Source organism: Syngnathus floridae, chromosome 3 (genome assembly GCF_059516105.1).
Source record: "Syngnathus floridae isolate MCC-2025c chromosome 3, RoL_Sflo_1.0, whole genome shotgun sequence".
NCBI classification, from domain to species: Eukaryota; Metazoa; Chordata; class Actinopteri; order Syngnathiformes; family Syngnathidae; genus Syngnathus; species Syngnathus floridae.
Genome location: NC_142415.1, coordinates 8,025,633 through 8,050,345, shown reverse-complemented (window position 1 = coordinate 8,050,345; position 24,713 = coordinate 8,025,633). Strand labels below are relative to the sequence as shown.

At 39.6% G+C, this 24,713-nt stretch overlaps 1 protein-coding gene and 1 long non-coding RNA gene across 2 annotated transcripts in view; one reads left to right on the top strand and one right to left on the bottom strand.

Moving 5' to 3' along the window:
• LOC148400311 (E3 SUMO-protein ligase PIAS1-like) overlaps positions 1 to 23,458 on the bottom strand; it is a 33,214-nt gene extending 9,756 nt beyond the window's left edge. The window contains exons 1-2 of the mRNA XM_088371616.1: positions 23,353 to 23,458; positions 7,432 to 7,927 (exon numbers count right to left, since the gene is read on the bottom strand). Of these exons, the coding sequence (XP_088227742.1) occupies positions 7,432 to 7,927; positions 23,353 to 23,376 (520 nt within the window). The 5' untranslated portion in view covers positions 23,377 to 23,458. The remainder of the gene's footprint in view (positions 1 to 7,431; positions 7,928 to 23,352) is intronic.
• Positions 421 to 22,150, top strand: LOC148400312 (uncharacterized). Its single transcript, XR_015857628.1, has 4 exons — positions 421 to 635; positions 9,231 to 9,289; positions 21,221 to 21,373; positions 21,461 to 22,150. It is a non-coding gene; the product is annotated as an uncharacterized LOC148400312 (long non-coding RNA).
• Positions 23,459 to 24,713: the final 1,255 nt, after the last annotated feature.

Sequence of the window (24,713 nt, the reverse complement as noted above, 5' to 3'; positions counted from 1 at the left end):
TACATGTCATGTGCTTTCAGACTTTTCCTCATTCGGGCAACTGAAGCTAAAAATAGATCTCGATCACTCTAGCTCCATCACTCCCTTTCTCCCTCTCCCTCCCCCTTCTCACTCTGTCCTTGCTTGCATTTTCTCACTCCCCGTGGCCGCTCCATTATAAGTCAGTCACTCTCACCACAAAACTGAATTTGTTCTCATGTTGCAGTGTGGCTAAAAGACATGGAAAAGGTGACAACTCCCATCTACTAAATCTACAATCATGCAACTGTCACTTTTTTAAAGATGCATAAAGAGGATAAAAAAATATGTATCAAGACAGAGCTCTGACGTAAATCAAAGAGATTAAAGACTAACTACTCCCATATGATTAGTATCCCTTTTTGTATGCCCATAATATTTTTCTCAATCATCAAGCATAACCCTTAGCTGATAACAAAGCTTTTAATAAAGGCTGTACAGTTCACATGAGAGAAGCAAATGAAAAGGCTGGTGACACATCTGAATTGTTGTGGTAATATAATTTTATGCTTAATCAAACGCTAAGATTATCTTTCTGCAAAGGTTTCATCTGCAAATACTATGTCATCCGCAAAGAAAACCCATCACATATGAATGCAGTGAGACTGGAACACCAGGTAATTCTGCATATTTAATCTATACACTCGTACTGTAGGTACGTATTTTGCTGTAGGAGACATATGAGTCATGATCATGAGGAGAGAACGCTTCTGGTACTTAATTTCATTATATTCTTGCTGGGTGGTGATTATGATGTTGAAAGACACTGTGTGAATAAAAATGACAAATTGAGGTAGAAATGATGACAAGCGAACATAATGGGCCGATCATTGATGTTCTTTATAAGAGAAATTTGAATCAATTTCATGTTTGGTGGGTGAGGTTTGGTCAAACAGACCAAGCACGCGCAACTACATAATTCAACCATGGCATGTTTGAATGTCAACTGAATATTTGGGGGCATATTCTGATAAGCCTGACTTAAAGTGCAGTCTAATCGCAAAACACAGATCAAGTGTGTGCATGGGTGCAGTTTTCTTCCATTTGCTATTTTGCTAGACTTGGCTGTGGTAGAATTGGGCGTAACTGGCATACAGAGGGATAGTTGTTATGTTTGCATTGTTGCCAATGTTTTATAAGTGTTTTATGGTTTTTTTCTTTAATTATTTAACTTCTGGCACCGGGGAAGCGGCAGCCTCTTAGAGCATATCCATTGTTTTCTAACTCCTGTTCGCTGCTGTATACTGGAATTTCCCCATGTCGGATTAGTAATGGGATGTCAAATCATATCAGAATCCATTCAATTAAAGATTCAGAGTGATTGTCCCATGTTGATGTCATATTTATTAATGAAATGACGTCAAAGCCACCGAGTGCCAATTTGTCTGTCAAAGCTTCGATTGAATGCACCGAAATTGCGTTAGACTGCCTGCGTCTGTAATTAGACCAGCTTTTCCCCGGTCTAAGATTTATTCAAAGTTTTGTAACAAAATTTGCACATGAGCTTGTGGGGGAAGCAGAAACGCCCAGTGATGTTTACAGAGTCTACCATATTCACAAACACACCAAACTAAACCATTGCCCAAGCACAAAAATGATGATGCACACGCTTTTGTGCCAGGTGCAAACTATCGTAACTTCCACAAGGTTCAAAGCTTGTGCAAAAAGTGCAGCTTATCTATGGATTTTTCATAACTGTTATATGTAAAATGATTTGTTTTCTTTCTCTTACTCCCCCCTCCCAATCACCATCCCCCATCGCCCCCTGTCTCTCAAGTGCTTACTCTTAGAGCAAGTCGCCACATCTTTCAAGGGAAAGCACTTAAAATTAATTTCACATTTTGCATTCATTCTTATGAGAAAAATTGCTTCTACTTATAAACGTTTCTACCTACGAATCCGATCACGGAACCAATTAAGGTCGTAAATAGAGGTTTCACACTAATCTGGAAATGATGGGACTTTCTGCCACCAATCTATTAAGTGCGTCAGGAGGCTGATTTGCGTGCCGGCACACCCAAATGAGCGCAGCACGGCTCCAAACATGCTAGACTGGACTTGCACTGGCACGAAAATGAAAAGCTACGCCCGTTTTAATGCCGAGTGCACTGGTGCCAGTTTACCAAAATAGGGTCCTAATGTTTAGTTGAGTTGGCTGATTCTTCCCTAATTTGATTTTCCATGCACCTCAAAAGTAGCAAACTGAGACAACACTTAACCTCAGGCCCTCATTAGGCGGCCAACGGGCCGGATGTACAGTATTTGAGGCCCCCCGAGCTGTTAATTTCTTCAATGTGTATTTTGGCTGGGTCCACACATGTATCGTGGAATGTGTCTCCATACCAACGATTCACAGACAGACTGTAGAAAAGGCCTCTAAATCATTCATTGTAAGCGAAAATATGTTCAGATCTATAACTTGATGCATAACTGATTTTTTGGGAGGGAGTTGTGAAATAAATCTGCTTTGTGGCACCAAAACTATGTAGTGTGAAGACAATATGTAGTCCAACTGTTCTGCTGTTATTTAAAAAAATAAATAAAACAATACATAAAAATAATTGATCGAAGTAGACCAACTGTTGTGATGTCATGTCTACCTAAAAAGATGGTCTTAAAAAAAACAAATAAAATTGCATAGTTCTGTAGGAGGAGGAGGGGTATTCAACACAAGTTGGGGTAATATCTTTTACTGTTATCCCAAGATCCTTGGATTGTTTTTAAAGACAACAGGAGGTATTCTTTCTTTTGAAATAACATGCATGGATACCAAGTGATTTGAAAATGGTGCAATATGGTAATAGTGTTGATTATGGCCCTAAAGTAAAAAAAAAAAAAAATTGCTTAAGGTCTGGTCTTAGGTATGAGCTAAGATAGAGAGCATTTACTCGACTCAATCTGCCTAATAAGCACAAAAAAAAAACCCAGCTGGATCTTGTTAGCTTGGTCAGGCCTTTGCTACTTTTTCCATTAATTTAGTAGGTCACAGCAAACAGACTCACATGCAGATAAACACAAAAGACAGCTCTTTTCTCAGAAAAACAAGAACAACAACATGAAAATGACAAAATTGCTAGAACAATGTAGATAACTTCTAGAATTTACAATCCAACCTGTATAACTTCTTCCTTCTTCAGTAACAAGAGGGACTTTTTGGAAACTGAATGGGGTTGTTCTCCAGCAATGTATATAGTCACTGGGCTCATTAAGGCATTCCAGTGCGCACATACAGAAATGCTTAGATCAGTCTGGCAGTTGCTCCTGCTATTCTCATCAATGCAAATAGGACCTATTTTACAGGACGTGTCAGTGCTACACTACGTGGGCCACACCCAAGACAACGTATCTGCAAACATGCATAGGATGAGTCAAAATTCAAGCACAATTTAGTTGGTCATGTGCTCCTTTCTGTCTTGTTTATCGCTACAGCATTAAGTTTGTTCATTTGTTTTATCAGAAAAAAAAACTGGATAAATTCATTCAACATTTACCATATTTTCCAGACTATAAGGCGCACCGGACTATAAGGCGCACCTTCAATGAATGGCCCATTTTAAAACTTTGTCCCTCTATAAGGCGCACCGGACAATAAGGCGCACCATTAATCCATCATGTCAGATTTTTAATCCAAATCAAATCATTCTCCATTTTATCTTTTTTATTTCAACTTCAGACGCAACAAATTACTTTCTAATCACAAAATAATGATCCATAGTCGATTTGATTCATAATTTGTAGCCTTCAGCGGGCCACTTATGATTGATTTCATGACACAATGCTTCTTCGGGCCAGTTTAAATTTAGGAATTTGGTCCATATATAGCAGTGCCCTGCGATTGGCTGGCAACCAGTTCAGGGTGTCCCCCGCCTACTGCCCGATGACGGCTGGGATAGGCTCCAGCACGCCCGCGACCCCCGTGGGGACTAAGCGGTTCAGGAAATGGATGGATGGATGGTCCATATATAAGGCGCATCAAACTATAAGGTGCACTGTCGGATTTTGAGAAATTTTTAGGTTTTTAGGTGCGCCTTATAGTCCGGAAAATACGGTAATTCAGTTTCTGTGTTTCTTTTGTAAAAATAACAGACTCACTGAGGGGAGGGCTGCTGGAACATAATTCATTGGCCATAAACCTGTTCACATTAATGTTTCGTGCCCTAACTGAAACCCTTTCAGCTATGATCAATCGGAATTAAGAAGAGTATCGTTTTATCATTTTATGACACACATGGCAATCAATACTCAATGTATGAATAAATGTAGCAGAAGGAGTGGGGGGTAGGGATTCGGTAAGAATGATATCGTGAATGAGGCAAGAAGGGATGCTGGAAAGGAACAATTGCGCGAGTTGTATGAATAAGGCTCATCGGATCTGACTGAGGCAAATGTGCATGATGAAATGGTAACAGGAGTCTCTACCTTATAATTAGGTTAAATATAGTGATCACAGAAACTGAAGCTGAGCAGTCTTTCAGAACCATATATTCAGCCTGGTGAAATCATGTGCACCATATTCTGCAGTTTTTTTTCTCTCACTGTTGAGCGAACACTTATATATTATTAATATAGAAGTAGGTCTAGTTTTGGAAGGAAACGTGCAGAGACATCAACGTCGTGCAATTCAGATTGCCAATGTATTCTACATGCACAGTTATGTGGCTGCACAATGTTATCACTTTGAATGCAAATGTTTGCGTGCAAAGCGGATAATGGCAGGCAGAGTGGTGAAAGAAAACAAATGAAGGGGAAGGACTCATTTAGGACAATGTGCAGGAGGAGAAATGCTGTGATGACAGAGTTGAGGCCACCATGGATCGGCAAGAAAAGAAATGACATGATCCTTTCTTATGCTATTAAAATGGTAATGATGAACGTCACAGACATATTTCCATTATTTAGTAATATCTTACAAAGCCAGAGCATTTAAATTTGATACGACAGTATATGAAAGGTGGATACTGGAGGAGCACTCGAGACAATGATAGATCGCACCAGGGTTGGAATCGAACCTGGCCAAACTAGAGAATTCATCATCCACTCTAAAATAGGCATGATTAAAAATGTTCACTGAAGCACCTATCCTACTGAGCTGCAAACAATTGCAAGTGTCACGTTCTCGTCTGAGTTTGTTGTGGTTCGTTCAAGGTCACAAGTGTTTGCAAAACGTTCACCAGATGTTCGGCGGAAAAAACGTGCGCTGACCGTTTGAACATTTGCAACCTTTTACAAAGCCTGCTGAGAACGTAACACCTCTCAGTGCGATAGAGGCTTAAGACAAGACTAGATAACATTTTCTGTGTTGTCACGTGTTTGGCCTTATCTTTGTTGTTGTAAAATCCCATTCTCAAATCCTAATTAGACAGCTGTCAACATTTAATTTGGTATTGGAATATCAATTTGGGATAAAAATGCATTTAAGATGGCACCAATTCACACTATAATTTAAAATATAAAACAAAGTATGTTGAAAGAATAAAAAATGGGCTATTGTAAATTTGAATAATTTAAAAAAGGCAAACTATTATTATTATTATAACCAGTAGTGAACACTTCATGAATAATTGCTAAAGGTTTTTGTGCCTTTCTTAAAAATAATGCCAAGATGGAAAACAAAAGCTCAAGTACTGACATACTGCCAATCGTACAATCTGCAAAGTTCAAACAAGACTTGAAGGAAAAATATGAGCCAAATTACACACAACTTTTGGAGTTTTCACCATCATCTAAAGTGGTTACAAAAAAAGCCAACAAACAAAGGCAGCAGTCGATAGGGATGGGTACCGAGCCCCGGTAATAAACCGGCCCCGGAGCTGAATTATTAAAGACCGGAGCATCGTTACGCTTCACCCTTAGCAGTTTCGTTAACGGTCCATTAAAGAGAGAAATTACTGAAATTAATTTTTGATTTATTTAGTCTATATGAATGCTATTTTACACATTTTACCTCTGATCTCATTTCGAACTAGCAATAAAATTAATATATTCATCTTTGAAGCATTTTACAATCCCTCCACTCTGGCGTCATGCACTACACAGGCACAGGAACTTTCTGTGCCAGTGCAGTATAAAATAACAGCATAACGGGCTGCCACCGCATCACTGCCCCACTTTGAAAGAGGAGCAGCGGTAGGCGGACTACACCCTGAACTGGTTGCCAGCCAATCGCAGGTGGTTTACATTAAAATAGTGATTTAGTCAATCCATTTATTTTTAGGTACATTTTGTTTTATTTTAAATGTATGTCGTTGTAGTTGCAGGGACAGGTTGTATTAGTATTTAAACTGAAAATAATATTAGTAAAGCAGCATTCCAATATTTATTTTTCAAAACAAATAATACAATTACGTAAGAATACTGGACCAGATTGATAAGCGATATCTTAAGAGTAGTAGCATATGCATAGGGTTGAGCAATATGGCCTAAAATTCATATAACAGTACCAATTCTATCCCATCACGATAATGGTCCATCACGAATCCCTTCACAATAATAGTCTGTATCACAAAAATCACTATATAAAATTATTATTATTATTATTCATGATCATTTCTGAAGAGGTTAATTCCATAGTCAAGTAGAGAAGCTAAAATGATGAAATAAAAAGAAACATGTAGACATGCTGCTGCATTTACTGTCTGTAACTAAGAAACCCTCACAATGCAAACGGTTGAGCCGTGTATATGAGAATGCAACGGCAGAGCATATTTAACTTAGTCAAAGCGTGTGTCTAACTCAAGGCCCGGGGGCCATATCCGGCCCAACGCATCACTTTATGTGGCCTGCAAAGTCAAATTATGTGTGTCAACTGAATGTTTGAAATACCAAAACTGTAAATTGCCTTTCCTATAAATAACAGTGACATATTGTAATGATTCAAAAATGAGTTTGACACCCTTGGTCTAAACGAAAGGCGCAGCTGATATTTTGGAATTTTCACCTCCATGCGTCCTCTTTGAAACAGGCCCCGAGTGAAGATGTAAACTCCATAGCTATGATTTTCATCAGTGAGCTGGCAGACATAAGTCACACAAGATAGTGTTAACTGTGTGTGGTATGTTTTAATATTGTTTATTACTTGGTGGTTGATTTAATATAGTAATAAGTAAATGCAAACAAATAGATGCAAGAGAACCATTCTGGACACGATTTCAAACTTGACCTTTCTAATGTAATAAATCTACGCATGGAGACAGTTCTGAGTCTAGAATAAAATATTCCATGTCATTGTGAAGAGAAGGTGGCAAAGTCAATAAGAGAACATGAGAACGGCTCCTAATACAAGCCACTACTTTCCATGAAAAATATTAATTTTGATGGGAACACAGCGACGCAAAAGTGCTTATTTTGAGCCTCCCATACATAGTGAACATAACTAAACCACCTCACATATGAAAAACATTGAAATGGTCTCACCTAGACTGGTTGGCTTGATGAGCTCATCAAGCATGTCATAAAATGGCAACCTCTGGAGTTTCACATCTGGATGGACGGGGTGTAGCGGGACTGCAGCGGACAGGTGGTGCGTCAACCCGGTGAACTCGTGCTTTCCGGGGCCGAGTAGCGAGAGGGGTAGTAAGGCGGCGGGTGACGGGGTTCCACCATGACCTGCGTGGCCTTCATACGCCAGCTGTGTCAGGCCACTAGGCAAAGCGGCTCCGCCTCCTCCAACCACCCCCACTGTGGCTGGGTGATGCGGTCCGGGCAAGGAGAGCTCGGAGTGCGACACCATTTTTGCAGGGAAGCGTCTGCGGTACAGCTCCTTGATCTTCATATGCACAGCGGGGCTCGAGCCTGCCTTTACCAGATGCAACGCCTTGGTTAGAAGCTCGTGCTTACGTCCATGCTTGTTGCGCCCGGCATAGCCCAGCAGCACTTGGAGCTCAGACACCCGCAGGCTCATCACCATTTGCTAAAGCAAACACAAATGGAGAGAAACAGAAGAATGAGAATATTGCAATCATGTCAATGCAATCAGCTAGCATTCAAACACAAATGTAATAAGAGAAAATGGCTAAGATGTCAGATCTTTTGATCAAAAAGAGCAAAAGCTAAATCCCACAGACATTGTAGAGAGATGTATTGTAACTTAACTTTATTGAAACTATGGCATTGAAATAAAAGGCATCAGGAACAAATCATGTGCGTCTATGCAAGTTGGTGCTATTACAATATAAAAGGAAGGAAACATCATGAGCTCCAGAGATGCAATGCTGAGGTCACCCAACCGGAAATGCAGACCAAAATCTGGCATCGATGATACAGGGACCGAACAGCCCATATCAGTTGGTTCAGCACCCCATACTCCCGTGGCACTCCCCACAGAATTCCCTGAGGGACATGGTCGAACGCCTTCTCCTGGTCCACAAAACACATGTGAGCGAACTTCCATGCACCCTCGAGGATCCTGCCGAGCGCTGGTTCACTGTTCCACGGCCGGGACAAAAACCACACTGCTCCTCCTGAATCTGAGATTCAACCTCCTGGCGGATCCTCCTCTCCAGCACCCCTGAATAGACCTTACCAGGGAGGCTGAGGAGTAGTAGTTGGAACACACCCTCCGGTCCCCCTTCTTAAAAAGGGGGACCACCACCCCAGTCTGCCAATCCAGAGGCACTGTCCACGCAATGTTGCAGAGGCGTGTCAGCCAGGACAGCCCCACAACATCCAGAACTCCGGGCGGATCTCATCCACCCCCGGGTCCTTGCCTCTGAGGAGCTTTTTAACTACCTCCGTGAATTCGACCCCAGAGATTGGAGAGTCCACCACAGATTCTCTAGGCCCTGCTTCCACAATGGAAGGCGTATCGGTGGAATTGAGGAGGTCATCGAAATGTTCTCCCCACCGACTCATGACGTCCTGAGTTGAGGTCAGCAGCACACCGTCTCCACTGTAAACAGTGTTAACAACAGAATGTGCCCAAATAAATAAAATGAAGATTTCTAGAAAAATAAGTGTTTTGTCACGATGTTAATAATTAAATCAACAATTATTTAGTGTAAAAGACAAGCAGTGTCGAGAACCAAGGCTGGTACATGCAGTTGGGCTGGAAAAAGCACATCTGTGAGGAGAGATGCACATTTCCTGTTTGTTTAGCTTGCTTGTGTTCCTCGCTGACATTTTAATGATTGATTGCACGTGTGGCAACATGCATTGCCACCATCAACCTTTGAAAAATGAAACCACACTTTTGACAGTTTCAATCTCTCCCCTAGGATTGCCACTCACTTGGGTCGCCGACGTTGCGGTCAGCGGTGATGGGCTGAATGAGAGCGTGTGTAAACTTCTTATTCCTACCATCCATTGAAAAATTCTAGTCGTCGCCTGATGGCAAAAAGTATTCTAGTTGGCAAAAGAATAGATGATCCATTCGTCCATCCCTCTCCAAGCTTGGCCAATTAAACTAAGAACCAAACTTTTACATTTGCCTAATGGTTGCATTGAGTGTAATTTAGTTCGTCATACCAAGAGAAAGAAAAGCTAATATGCGTGTAGCAACAGAGCTATCCCAATGTATAAAACTTCACCCCTTAAAGTGGAAGTCAACCCCAAAATTTTCTTTGTAATATGTTCTGGGCAGCCCAACTACCGTATTTTCCAGACTATAAGTCGCAGCTTTTTTCGGTTTGGCCGGGGATGCGACTTATACTCTGGCGCGACTTATGTGTGAAATTATTAACACATTGTTATATCATTTCACATGTTATTTTCATACTAGGCGCTTGAGGCCTGTGAAATAATTGGAACTGGACCACAATGCAATCGGAGAATCATTCGCAACCGTGACTCACTTTGGTTTTGCTATGCATGATGTCTCCTGGGTTAGTGTAATGTGGTAATTTTCAAGGTGGACACTATGCATTGTTTGGCAAGAAAACCTCTCTTAAAAATGACTTGCTCTACACCCATGCCCTCTAGCAGCCAACAAGCAATACTACATATTGGATATTTCTATACAATGGTGTTTAAAATTCTCATTAATTCATACGTATACCATAACTACTTTGCAAATTTTCAATTATCACTGTATACCTGTTGTACAATGAGGGATTCTATTCTATTCTATTCTATTCTATTCTATTCTATTCTATTCTATTCTATGTATTCTATTCTATTCTATGAGCACTTCCTTACAGTCCGATCGATCACCATGTACTGCACCTGCATCAAATCTAGACACTGCTTGCAGTCATGGCTTAGCTCTCTCTCCTTTGTATCAACAAATAAACACTGCACCTCACTGGAAGCACAAATTATGTAAATGTAATTCTGAGGGTCTGGATGTGAATAACAGTGCAGTTCTAAAAACACATCATTCAAACACAGATGGCTCTGACAGTAAGACAAGGAGCTTCAATCACAGCAGCAGCATGCGAGTAGCAGCTGTCCATCTGTGGATTTGTACTAGAATGACTTGCTAACTTGATGTTATTCTGTTTCATATCCCCGTTCCACAAACACACATGCTGCCAAGGAACTGCCCTGCTGGTGACATAAATGACCAGCTCCATGAAATATGCATGTGGCGGAATGGCAAAGATGAGGTGGGGGTGGTTTAGCCAAATGATGACACTGGCAGGCCACTATTTCAAACACACTTTTCTATATTTCTATAACACAAACACATACAAAGCATACCACTCACTCTCATTCCAAAGCAAACACGCACATAAAACAGAGAAAACAGCAAAAACACAAGCAAACCTTCACCATCCACCACACCGCGGATGTGTAACATTCCTCTGCCAGACCGATAGAAAAAATAGAGGAAGACAAATACAGGAGAAAACGATAGCACAATAGGCTATAGGTCACCATACCTTCCCTGTCATTTGATTTTCTATGATCTTGAGTCTCGACAGTATAGCCAGAGAGGTACTGTAGCTTTTCCAGTTGGAGACTTTGACGGAATTTTTCAACTAATGGCCACGTACATATCATCATACAAATATGTGGTCAAAGCAGACACACAGGTGTGAAAGAATGGTAGTTTACTGATAAGGCATTTCAAATGACTAGTATGATCATTTTGTAACGTTACTACCCAATTTAGCACATAAGACACCTAAATCTTGATTTTACACGGACTTTGGGGTCCAGAATTTGGGAATCGCGTTAACCCCGAAAGTGCGTTGTATAGAAAGTCTTGTTTTTTTTTTTTTTTTTTTAAAAAGGCATGTTTTTAGGGAGCTTTGGGTCCTTTGTTACATTACCGTATTTTCCACACTATAAGGCGCACCTAAAAACCTCCAATTTTCTCAAAAGCCGACAGTGCGCTTTATAATCCGGTGCGCCTTATATATGGACCAATATAGATTTGTGGATGAGGACTAATTTATTAAAGTAAGCTTCACGTGTTTATTTTGTGTGTTGTGTGATATTAACGTTTGAACAATGTTGAGTTATTGATATATTGTTATTGTTTTCACTATTTTGAGTGTTACTATATTGTGATTGCATTAACGTGTGAGCAACGTTGAGTTATTTATTCTATGCGCCTTATAATCCGGTGCGCCTTATATATGAACAAAGTTTTAAAATGGGCCATTCATTGAAGGTGCGCCTTATAATCCAGTGCGCTTTATAGTGTGACAAATACGGTAATTTAGGTCAGGCATGTTGTTGGGCAGCCGAAGTGGTTCGTTTGCCGTCCGTCTCCACACACGTCGAAGTCTGTTGACATTTTATTAAAAGAGAAGCACTACGCAGATGAGACTATCAGGCAGATTGAGTACGTCACTTTGATGCTACGTGAATAAGGTTGAGAGATGAACACTACCATTGAGCCAGGCAATTTGTATCCTCAAATTTAAAGCTTAAAATGAAAAAAAATGAAACTTTAGTTTATTTTGATTTGTTGTAATGGTACACAAGGCCAATTTTATCAGTATTTGTTTTTAATTTGGTCTCAATTTTAGTCCACTTTCAATCATGATTGTTAGTTTTAGCATATTTAGTCAACCTCATCCCATTTCTTAAAAATCAAATTTGGGAAACTTTGCAGCAATTTTATATGTGTGGTAAAAAAAGAAAAAAACTCTGATCCTGTGTATGAAGCTGATTTATACTTCCAGAAAGTGCTGATACATGCAACCTGCTAATACCAAACAAAGAGGATTGTGAACCGGATGTGCACCTCCCTTGAAACATTGCAGCATTGCAGAACTGGTGCAGACCACATAAACTGGAAATCACATGTTCTACTTCCCATTTCAGCATAGCACCTCAAACACCAGTCTTAAATTTTGCTTCATGGAATGCAACATTTAAAACAAAAGAACATCATTTTCCATGCTAGTTGTGCTCACAGAGGGTAATACTTATTCCCAGAAGTCTCAAAAAGTGGAAATCTGTTCGACTCACGATTCAAAGTAACATGTATCTATGGAGACATGTTATAATTAATAGCATCTGTGTACGATCTCAAAGTACCTCTGGCGGCATACCATTAATTCTAAGTTCCAAATAATATTCAAAACTATCTGATTGCTGGTGGACAGACATAACGATGTGTTGGATGATAATTGCAAGTGAAAATAAGGGATGGTAAGATGAAGTAAAGGGTGCGAGAGAGCAGAAGAGCCTCCAAACCAAATGAAATTCTCCACACTTTCAGTAGACAAGAAGGCGGAAGCTCAGGAAGGAGTTCTTGTGGCCTTGGAATGTGCCGCTAAAATTAATATGTAAGAAAGGCAAAAACAGAGACAAAATTGGTCACAATTTAAAGGAAAGCTTACCTTTAGTATCTGCTTGCTAGCTACACTTGCAATTCATAGTTTTTGGAACTCTGCGAGCTTCCAAGCTCCATCATTTTTTAATTGGAACAAGCTGTTAGTTTACAGGCAGTCAATATTCGGGTTATTCAGATTTAATTCCGATTTCTGTAACAATTTTGCGAATGTGGAGGGTGTGCAATGACTATTGCAAACTGGAAAAATCAAGAAACCACACACACACACACCTGGCATTTATGCATGCATGCCAAAAGCCGACGTTTCACAGTTATCATGCAACATTTCAGCTTAACTCAACACACACGCAGAGGGCAGTCACAAAGACAAAGTGCATGCGTGCCACCAATCTGGCACACAAAAAGATTGGCATGCGAGGGACACCCACAAAGCATTAGAATCTTCACACAGCACCAGAGATCATCAAGCTCACACTGATTTCCAAATGGCTGGTATGGTGCACAAAGCCTTAAAGGCATCAATCTGTTTCATGACCACACTTGAGGAATACGCTCTATATATAAAATTCTGAGGAAGGAAGAATCACGTACACGTTTGGACAAAATTGTACCCTTCCGTTAAAAACAGAAAAGCCCACAAAAGTCACTGAAATGATTGACAAAATAATTATAGAGTTATATAATCACTTCGCCTGAGCCCACGTCGATGACCCCTCAGATGAAGCATACTACCCAAAATTCATTGCGGATTTGACTAAAATAACGTGAAACTCTTGTTCCTGTGCTGACAGTCTTTTTAATTGTTCATACCAAATATGCCACGTATAATGACAATTTTTTTTAATTATATTATATTTACAATTTAATTGAACCTAAGTCTCTTGAAGTGACCTATACATTTTGTCCTAATGTATTTGCCATACATGAGCCTGAGTTTTTACTCTACTACGACTACTACTGCAACCAAGTCCAAAGCAAAGAGTGAATGCATAATCATGACCACAATTCCCATCAAAGCTGTGTGGAGGTATACAGCACAAGACCATATCACAGGCAAAAGCCTTTGTCTTTGGCAAGAGATAAATTAATGATCTGCCATGATGTTGTTGTTTTTTTGTAGACGTACTGCAGAATTATGCAAATAATGGCAGCCAAAGCTGCATCTTGTATACCCTTTGTCAGAATGTATACAGGTTTAGAGTTTGACCTTTTGTAGGTCTCCAACACCGGTGTGTGGAGAATCATTGTCAAATTCATTATCTTGAGCAACAAAACACATCCAGACGTGCAAAATCTACCAAGTACTTAGTTAATGTTGATTTGGTTGATTAGTGCGCGTCTACAGTCACACATCTGGATGTCTCTCTTGCACAGATAACAGTTTTCAGCATTTACTCAGAAAGAATAACCATGTTGTTTTTTAGTGTTTGCATCTCGGAGCTACAAAACACACAGACACGTTCCAAACAGCTTTCAAATGAAAACAATGTCATGTAAACAACCGTTTCCTTCCAGGGGACAGAAAATTCTATAGGATACGTTTTAAGGTCCTGACATTGTTTTTGCACAGTGACTCCACAATGTTTTCACACAGTAATAAAACTATGCTGCACGTGGTTAAGAAAAGCTGTAAAATAAGGCTGTTCTTACAAGTCCCGGGAGACTGGGAGATGGTGAGGGTAATAGCATTGTGTGTGGAATGTGTGTTTGTGTATGTGGGTGTTAAACAGTTGTGTAGGCATGGGGGTGGAAGCCTGCACACTACCTGGCCATTATATAAAGCTCCCACTCTCTGCGAAAGGACTCTGTACTGAGCGTTGGATCCCTCCCTATCCTCTTCTCCTCTGTGCTCCCATCCCCCCACCTCTTAGCCTTCCAGCTTCTCTGACTCTGAAATACCGTCGCCTGTTGTTTTATCTTCCTCCGGCCTCTATAGTATCCAAAATCGCGGCTCATATCATAGCACAAAAAGGGACTGGATTTGAGAGCACAAACACATCCCGTAAGCACGAGCTTCTCCCGAGCTGCACGGTTTAGTCCAGTTCACCAAAATCGTTGGAAATGATAAACCCTAATCTGGATTGGATTTACACCACAGGGTGTGTATGTTGGGTTGGTTTGCGTGACATACTGTAACCTGCAAATTATTTCAGGGATACAACAGAAGATAGTGCCATAAGCCAACAAGAAAGCCTCAGCCCCTCTTTCACAGCCTTTCAGCTAAATTGGTGCATCACAGGCATAACCAACCACCCAGCATTTATTTGTCAGTGCATTTCAGGCGGGACTCACGGAAGCGGGATAATCCTGTAGCCGTAATGTGCAGTCAGATAATTTGACATCAGCAACAGCATCTACAACAGTGGCAATTACTCAGTCAGCATTTAGGGGCATCCAGTCAGATATTAAACTTGTCACTTCGGTCACAGCGCCTGATATTCCCTTCAGACATCCAGCCAGGCATTTCTACCTCTGATATATTGCATGTATGATTCAACCCCTCATTTAGTATCAGTTAGGGCTGGGCAATTAATGGAAATGCAATCGTGAAAACAAAAACGTGTACTTGCGAAGCAAGTGTGTAACTTGTATGTGATTCTGCCATCCCTGAGTTTGCTTTAAGAGGTATGCCAAGATAAAAAAAAGGTATGTTCTATGGGCCCCAACTAATCCAAAAAACTGTATTTTGATTAATATTGCATTTTACAACTACAAAATGAAGCAGCAAAATTGAAAATGATATCAAAGTGCCCAAGGGCACAGCTTTCTAATATCACATGACTAAAACGTTTCTAGATAAGAAAATAGTTTGCCGCTATACTATACAATGAGGATATAAGATAAAGAACAGTATATATACAGTAATCCTTCGCTACATCGCGGTTCATTTATCGCGGCTTCAGTACATCGCGGATTCCCCCCCCCCACCCAAAAAAAATAAAATCAAAACTTCAAGGGACCTGAAGCAAGGGTTGTTGTTTTTTTGTTGTTTAATGAAACCCTTGCTTCCGGTCCCTAGTATTAACCAGCAAAAAAATGCTTCTCAAAATTACAAAGTTAGTCCTCAAATGAAGTCATTGATTTAAAAAACTGCTTTGCAGTGAAAAAAAAATAAAAATGTCTGTAACGATCAATCTCTACCTAAATAACAAAAGCAAATTTTCAGCTGTCAGCCAACCCAACAGGAGGGTAGTCAATGAAATGTCTTTCTCTTCCAGTTGGAAGCACACACTTGCGCTCCAAACTGTTATCTAGCCATGTCCATCTCAAATGTGACAGGTTTCCATAGCAACAGAACTGCTTCACAAAATCACCACAGAAGTCAACAAGAGCTCCCCCCTTGCTAAATCGTTCCAGACGTCAATGGCTGCTGACAAATTTGAGGCACAGTATAAGCCAGTGCCTGAGCTAGGCTGTAGAAAACATGCAACTGTTATGCAAAGGGCAAACAAAATAGAATAAAATAAAATAGGCTTGGCAGTGTTATTTATGCCTTGTGACAAAAAAATAAGCAATTGTATTGGTCAGATTGCTGAGAAATGCATCTAACGAGCTAATTAATTGACAAAATTAAACAGTATTTACACTACATTTGTGCAACAGAGACATAACGCAGGAGGCATCTCTTATAATGTATTACTCATTTCCATGTCTGTGCTTCCTGCTAATTATTATAAGATAATTATTAGATGCATGCTGAAGACTATGCCGACAATTTGTGTGATGGTACTTAAGGGACAGCGACAATTGTGGTAAAAGCAAGTCGGGCATACATATCGCTTTGTTCAGCATTTGCTACATACAGTAAATCACTCGCACAGCCAAAAGTGCGACAACAATGAATGTACATTTACAATGAGTTCCACAACCACATAATGGTTAATAAACGGGACTGAGTGTGTTATTCAAATGGAGGATGTGTGAATTGATTTGTGGGTGACAAGACATGTTAATGCAAAAATCAACAGGCATCATCAGGATCTAACGCAACAAACAAAACTTGAATTACTAACACTATTGTGATGATTTTGCCAATGATTTGAATACTTGAAACATCTTTGCTAGCAAACAAAGTTAATGGCATTCGATGGGTCTCTAATTGATTTTACTCATGATAATATGGGTCATTACATATATGGATAAAAGGAAGGAAAAAGAAAGCTATACAAAAATTACAGGAAATAAATTGATTCAACATCCCTCCACAATCTATACTTGAATTGTAATTAAACTATATTGCTTGAAAATTCCCACCCGCGGTGTGAATGCTTAGCATGCACACAAAGGCAGAAAAGACAAGAACTCAGGTAGGAGAGAAAAGCAGAGGGCCTGTATCATTAGGGATTAACCTAGCCACAGGCTCTACAAATAGACTGTCTCCTCATATAAGCTGCCAGAGCCCAGATGCTTATTTGTATTGCCATGTTGCTGCTGGAGAAAAGAGAGAAGCAAGACAGTTCAAAGAAGCTGCGGCGGGCCGGGTCTCCTTTGAAACTCAATTAAACGCAACAGGACACATTTGAGAACCTGCATGGTGATCGTACACCATTATACTTTGTATTAATATGAATTCACATAGCAATTAAAAAAAAATAAATAAAAGGTTCAACATTGGCAAAATAATTTCTTACAGCGATTAGAATATTACTTGCCCACCGAGCAACGTTGATCATCTCAATGACAGTATAATTGGCCAAAATCATGACAGCTTTCCAAATTAAAAATATAATCTTTGGGATTGAGACTGTGGGTAAACAAAATAATTTCAGTACTTTTGCAATTGCTTGAAAAAACAAATAGAAATAGGACTATTTAAAATTAATTTGATTTGATTTGTCAGACTGATATTTTTCAAGCAGTTCTTTTTTGTTTAAATCCGTTTCCGTGTGTCCCCACTGATGTGTGCCACCTCCACTAACAGTGTGTCTGCCAGCAAAGGAGAGCTAGTTTAAAAAGCACAATTTGTAGCTTTGCTATGTTTACGACAAAATCGGTGGAATCACTTTAACATTGTTTTGACGTTGTATAACAAGAAGGGGATCCTAATGAAAGGCAATCACAGAATTACTCACACTGCCAAAAACATGGTACATACACATACGGAGCAAGCAGTTATTCAACATGTTTTTTTGTTTTTTTTTACCTGAAATATAGTATACACTTGCAAGGTAATATCTTTGCCGAAATAGCCTTTTTTATGTGGAAGTTGATGTTAGTGAATGCTCAGGAGGGAAAATTAACAGTTTCAGAGCTTGGATAGTATCTGGAGAAATAAAACACTAATCTCCGGTGGAAATGACAAAAAGAAAAACCTGATTTGGATTTAGAGAAGAAAGGGAAGAAGAATAATTATTAAAGTGAGAAATAGAGAATTTATTTATAGCCACATAACCCAGCCCTAAGTACAAATGGCAGGCAACTTCTAATTTCCTTCAAATCAAATCAAATCAAATCATGTTACAGCAAAGCATTCGAAAATGACCTAGTTTATATTTCAACAAGGTCTTGGTATGACACAATTTTTCTTATTACATTAACAAAAACACAAGATCTATTGATCTTTATACAGCAGGATCTTGTAATTTGGCTTGTCAAACAAAACCCCCAATCACAATACCGTTTCACTTCAAATGTGTTGATTGAGGAATGGTTTTTCCAAAGTAAATTGGTCTCTCGACCTGCAACATTGAGAGTGCCACATTCTCAGAATTTCTCACGAAAGCCTCCAAAATCTAAATCGAGCTTTCCTGGTTCTTCTGTTTGTGTTGTGTGAAAACTGGTTCAATTTTTACTGCATCAAGGGAAAGACTAACATTTATGTTTTTTGGTAGAGAAAAAAAAAGTCACACTTATTTACACTTTAACATACAATTTTGTCTTTGTTTGTCATAGCAAACGAGAAAGGGGAACATAGACATTATTACCAAGACGTATAGTCAAGATATTGGAATTTCAATCATCCCAAAAATGCTTGCGTGACCCAGCCCAGTGGCACCGGAGGTGACTTCAAACCCAACATGGAAAGCACCAAGTGTTGTATTCTCATGTACAATGCGTAAGTCAAGTAAATGTAAACAGAGAACACACACAGGCACCTCTTCAGCACCTTGAACAATGTAAACTGTTTGGACAGACTCTTATAGCAGGAGGAGGTTGTAGGAACATCAACTCGGATTTGAACCACCATCAACTGGTTCCAAAAACCTGTTGAGTGATCTTGACATCAGGCTTGTTGGCATGGTAACCGGATCACGTGTACAACTGTCATTATGGCAAAACAATAGTAAAAACTGCTTTTCTTTTCCTATTCCTACAGGTTCAAATCATACATACCGTATTTTCTGCACCATAAGGTGCACTTAAAAGCCTTTAATTTTCTCCAAAGCGCCTTTTAATAAAAGGTAAAAAAAAAAAAATGTGTGGCTTCTGTAATATGCAGGCGTAATATGTAGACCCGATGAATCAATCAGAAGACATTACGTTTTACGTAGATCGGGGCGGTAAACCAATCAGAGGACTATATGCAACACGTAGAGTACGTACCTCCGCCGACATTGAAAAATAAATACTATCGTTTGTGCAAAGCTAGAACCCTCTAAAATGGCATGGACAAAGAGACATGTTTACGAGGCACAATTAGAAAAATCTGGAAAGCCAGGATCATCGCAGAAGAGCAATGTGACAACGACGAGAAGGAACTTGGCATGTTTAATGGTGAACTTGCCAAACTGTTTAATTTGGATACAGAAGATGAGGATTTTGATGAATTTGCGTATTAATATTGATTAACAATGTGAGTAAAATACAGTACATGATTAAATAGTAGAATAAAGTACAATGGAACTGACTGCCTTGCTTCTGTGATGTTTCTTTTTTTTTTTTACCGTAAGTCATGGCATGCATGTGGCTTATAATGCGGTGTGTCCTATGTGTGAATTAAGTACAGAAAAGCCCCCGCTGGTTAAATTTGGGAAAAGTGTGTCAATGAGTGTAGGAGCTCAACCCAGAGATTATCTCATTTTTGGAGCTACTTGAGAAAGTTGACGATTTTCCTCATCTGAGTGACACAGATTGGCTTTGTGATTTAGCATTTGCTGTGGACATACTGACATATATGAACGAGCTGAATATGAAGTTACAAGGGAAAGACCAGTTTGTGAATGAAATGTACACAAACGTCAGAGCGGTCAAAACCAAGCTCACCTTAGTCTCAAAGCAAATGTTAAACAAGTCATTGGCTCATTTCCCCACAACAGCAACACTGAAAGAGGTCCCTCAACATGTGAAAAAATACACTGCATGCATGTCGGTTCTCTGATTTTGGAAAAATAGACACGTCACTTCAGCTAGTTTCATGTCCCTTCGCACAAGATCCTGAAACAGTGCCAGAAGAGTTGCAACTAGAACAGATTGATCCCCAATGTGACACTGTCATGAAGCAGAGGCAGAATCAGCTTTATTGGCCAAGTTTGTGCATCCTAAACAAGGAATTTGACTCCGGTTGATCTCAGCCTGTGTACAACATTTAAGTGACTAACAACATTCAGGTTAAATCTAGATGTGCCTGAATGTTCTGTAACTCGACTGAATAAGATAGAGCATCAACACACCCAGGTCAAATCTTGATATCATAATTTATAGCTGTGTTATGAATGTGAATCTCTCAGTGTTCTGACCCACCCCGAACACTTTAATGTTCAAGACTTTTTTGGCCCTAAAATATATTATGATTATTAAAATACATGCCAATGGACATATGAACTGTACACTTGAGTGCATTTTCATGGGTACTTTATATATTAATTTTCTCACAGCCAAGGAATAGTAATACTATGGCTATTCTTGCAAAATATTATGACTTACTCACTCGATAGAGCCGGTGTTCAACCTTGAAGGTTTCCTCTACTAGCCTCTATGAAGGCCAAATGTACACAGCGTTCATATTTTGTAGCTATCTCAAAGTCCTTCACACTAATCTCACAGCTATAAATAAAGATTAAATGGAAAACTATCAACATCAAAACAGTCAACACCGAGAGAAGAAGAAGAGAGAAGAGTAACTTCAGAGTACATTTCAATGTGGTTGTGTCTGTGGTTCATCTGTTATTTTAATCCCAAGGAAGCAAGTGCATTCTGTGTGCTTTGCACCACTCAACCAAAGTTACATTTCTTGTCAGCACGCTACAAAACTGTCTTCTTTAGACTTTTGTGAATTATCACTCAACGCAAGAACCCTGTTTTATATTCGTAAGAAAGGAAATGGCTATCTTTGTAGATCAAATCAAATTCATCTAAGATTTCTCTTCACTCCAGCAAAATGAAACACTGAGATGCACGTCACACATACTCAAAGCCTGCAAATATTATGATTAAAACAATCACGGCCTGGAGGAAGCCAGTGACTAATTTATCAGAGTATCAATTATAAGAGAAAGTTTTTGGGGATGTTTTTTATAACCATACAAGTTCCATCCATCTTTGACTTGCTGGCACATTATTCTATTTATTTTTCAGATGAGTTTTTTGGAGCCAACTTGGTGTTTGTGTTAGTACCAACCGTCTTATTTCTTCTGCTTTCCTCATCAATCACACCATCTTGGGGTTAGCAACCTATGCTGAGACAATGAGAACACCAACTGGCAAAAAGAAGTAACAACCAAAGCATTGGTAGGCAACCTATGAATTTTTACTGTGCAGAAATTACAGTTGAGAGGAATTGTGAAAATATTTAACGCTCATAATATAAAATTCCAGACATTTGTTTGAGACATCCATTTTCTGTTGAGCGAGTCACCAGAGTAACAAGGGAGCTGCAACCTATCAGCTGACATTGGGGGAGAGGCTGGGTACACCCTTGACTGGCAGCCTGCCAATTATAGGGCACATTGAGAAATAAAAGTCCACTAACACGCACAACCATGGGCTATTAGGGTGTTCCGTTAATCCAACATGCATGTCTTAGGAATGTAGGGGGAAGTCAGACTACCTGGAGAAACCCCATACAGGCAACACTTCAAACGGGAAAGCAGCCAAGAACTGGGATTCAAAACCAAAACCTCAGAACTGTGAGGCAGACATGGCATAGAGTCTTTACTGTTGTGTTGAAGAGGGAGTCCTGCGATGGTTTCTTTGCTGAAGCACCGATATTAAATTGGCACAAGTGACTTGCATCATAACTGCATGTCTAATGTTTGTAACAACCGACTCCCGGTCAAAATCGCTGAAGAATTCAATGAGTTATAATGAACGGAGCCAAACACAAGTACTCAAGATGTTGTATACCTATGGTCTCGACAACGAGCTCCCAAGAAGACGCTAAGAACATCCAGTGTTTGCTGGGAGAAATATTTATCACTATTTTGCAACACTAACGTGTGCAATAACCGAGCCGGATTCTACCATTGGCCACAATGCAATGAAAGATTCTATTTTAGGCAAGCCAGTAGGAACTAAAAATAAAAAAATTCTGTAGTTAAAATCGGCAGCAATTACATGAAACTTTTTATCTCATTCATATGCAGTAACTGCATAAATATGCTGTATATGAAATTTATACACAAAAGAGTATGCATAGTGTGCAAACATATTAATCTCAGGCATTAATCTTATTATTTATGTAAAAGAGCATGCATTCTTAACACCAGAATGAGCTGCATATCAGGCCATGAAAATGATTATAACCTGCTCACCATTGTATTTTGGTGTTCAATAGTGTTTAACAAGGTTTAAGTGTGATAATGTGCTAAGTGTTTATATTTCAAATGTTATTTTCTGATTAAGTATATCCTAATATTTTGAGTAAATAATAATAAAAGAAATAAGTTCTTTTGTCAGCTTTATTTTTGCAGCTTTTTAAAAAAAATTGTCGAGGTAGCGGTTCAGTACTGGCATTGAGGTAATTTATGCAGATATAGTATGAAAGTCAAAATGTTGGGATTACTGGTGAGTAAAAGCAAATATATACACACATGACAAATCTAAGAAAGGCAACGAGGTCTCTAATGCTCAACTTATGCACAAGTTGCATGGAAAGTGTATTTGGAGTGCATAACGGTTCAGGAGGCGCTAAAGCACTGCTGCTGTCATCAACAGGTAAAGCCAAATATGAACGGGACAGGTAAGCAACTACGGCTGCAAGAGCTTGGACTCATCGTTTGAGTCGTGTAAAATATATGGACAAATAAGCGGCAAGTGTGAGATGATTTTGCAGCGTGAATTGCGCGCACGACACACACGAACCCGCTGTCATGTTCGTGCCCTGTGTGACAGCCTTGACAGTCAGTCGGCGAGACAAAACGCCGACATCTGCAAACCTGCTTCCAAAATGCATATTTTAACCCTTCTGATGGGAGCTTCTAGCGTGCTGTTTAAACGTGAAACATTGATGCCCGCCCATTCAGCAGCCGCTCAACTGGGCTGAGAGGGGGAAAGGGTCCGTGCAGTTCAGCCAAACCTGCGAGTCTCCATATCAACATAAACACGCTCGCGCGTGCACTCAATAAAGTTGCCAGACTGTTTGCGCTGTCAGCGTCATCCCGGACGAAATCGCAACACACGGACGCTTAAACCGGCAGCGCCACGACTGACTTGACAAGTGAACCCTCGACCAGCGCGGAAAACCATCCCGATTTTAGGCTGCGCCTTACCTTCAGTTCCGCACTCTCCGCCATCTTGTATTTCTCTGCGCAGGCGTGGTGAGGAATCCTGCCAACGGGCACGCGTATGTCCCTTCGTGAACGCGCTCATAGCCACTGGGTTCCAGTACGTTCATAAACACAAATGCATTTACCCCCTAAAAAACAGGTGTACTGCACGGTTTATTATGTTTATTCAGATTTCGTCTCTATCAAGCCTTTTTTTCAATCCACGACTCTATTTTTGTTTTGTTTTTGTTGTTTTGTTTTATTTTGTTTTGTTTTGCTTAATTTATTTACAATAAGCGCCTCACAAGTTCACGAGTTGTGCTTTTGTCGGCTGTATAAGCAAGCACCAGAAGAAATGTAAATATTTTTTATTTTTAAATCATTTTTCCGGCTATACCCTCCACGATCACACAATTCATTCATTTAGAAAACTACATAGATATGAAAACATTCAAAGCAAAAAATATCATTGAATTTTACATGCAAAGTTATATCTATTTACTATCTGGTTAATTAATTCACTTTGACGGATACAGAACGTGAACCATGCAAAAATGTTAATTAATCTTTGCACTCTTCATGAACTGAATTTGCAGTTTTCAATAAATGCATTTCCTTTTTTAGACAGTAGATGGCGCCTTTGTACAGCAAATGAAGACCCCAAGAAATTGAGCTTTAAGGTCACATCCTTGTTCGTTTTCGCCAATCATCTGTTTCCTTTGTATTTGCTATAGTTTGTTGTGTCTTCCCTTTGCAACCTAATGTTTGTACACAGCAAAAGCATAAAAAGTAATTTGCTTTTGGGCTTTCATCTATTATCACACTGAGATTCAGCCACAAAAGACTATGGTGAAACAAGTCATACCGTTTAGTATGGAAAAGGTTTTATTTCAACAGTATGTACAGTATGTCCGCCATCTGGTGCATTGTTAACAGTCATAGATGCGACAGGTGTATGTGACCACACATGTTTATACAAGTTTTAAATAATCCCAGCAAATACAGTCAGACAATGTCACCAGTGGTTAACACATGGGAGCTGAGACTGAATGCTGTTTTAAAATTGGCTGTGCAAATGCAGTCTAACTAAATGAAAGGCACATTGGATAAACAGAAATCAAGACACGCTCACAGTAATTGTACAAACAATAAATAATGTGGCCAGAATTAAATGATATGCAGGGCCCATTTATCTAATATGCAGTCAGTTTATAATATTACCACTGGCAAAAGGTTGGCAATCTTAACTCCGGCTCAAACTACCCACCCTTAAATTTTGTAACATACAAAGGGATCACTGCTGAAGCCGTGCTAAGTTTATTCATCACACATGAAAACTTTTTTTAACAGTCATACAAGAAAAA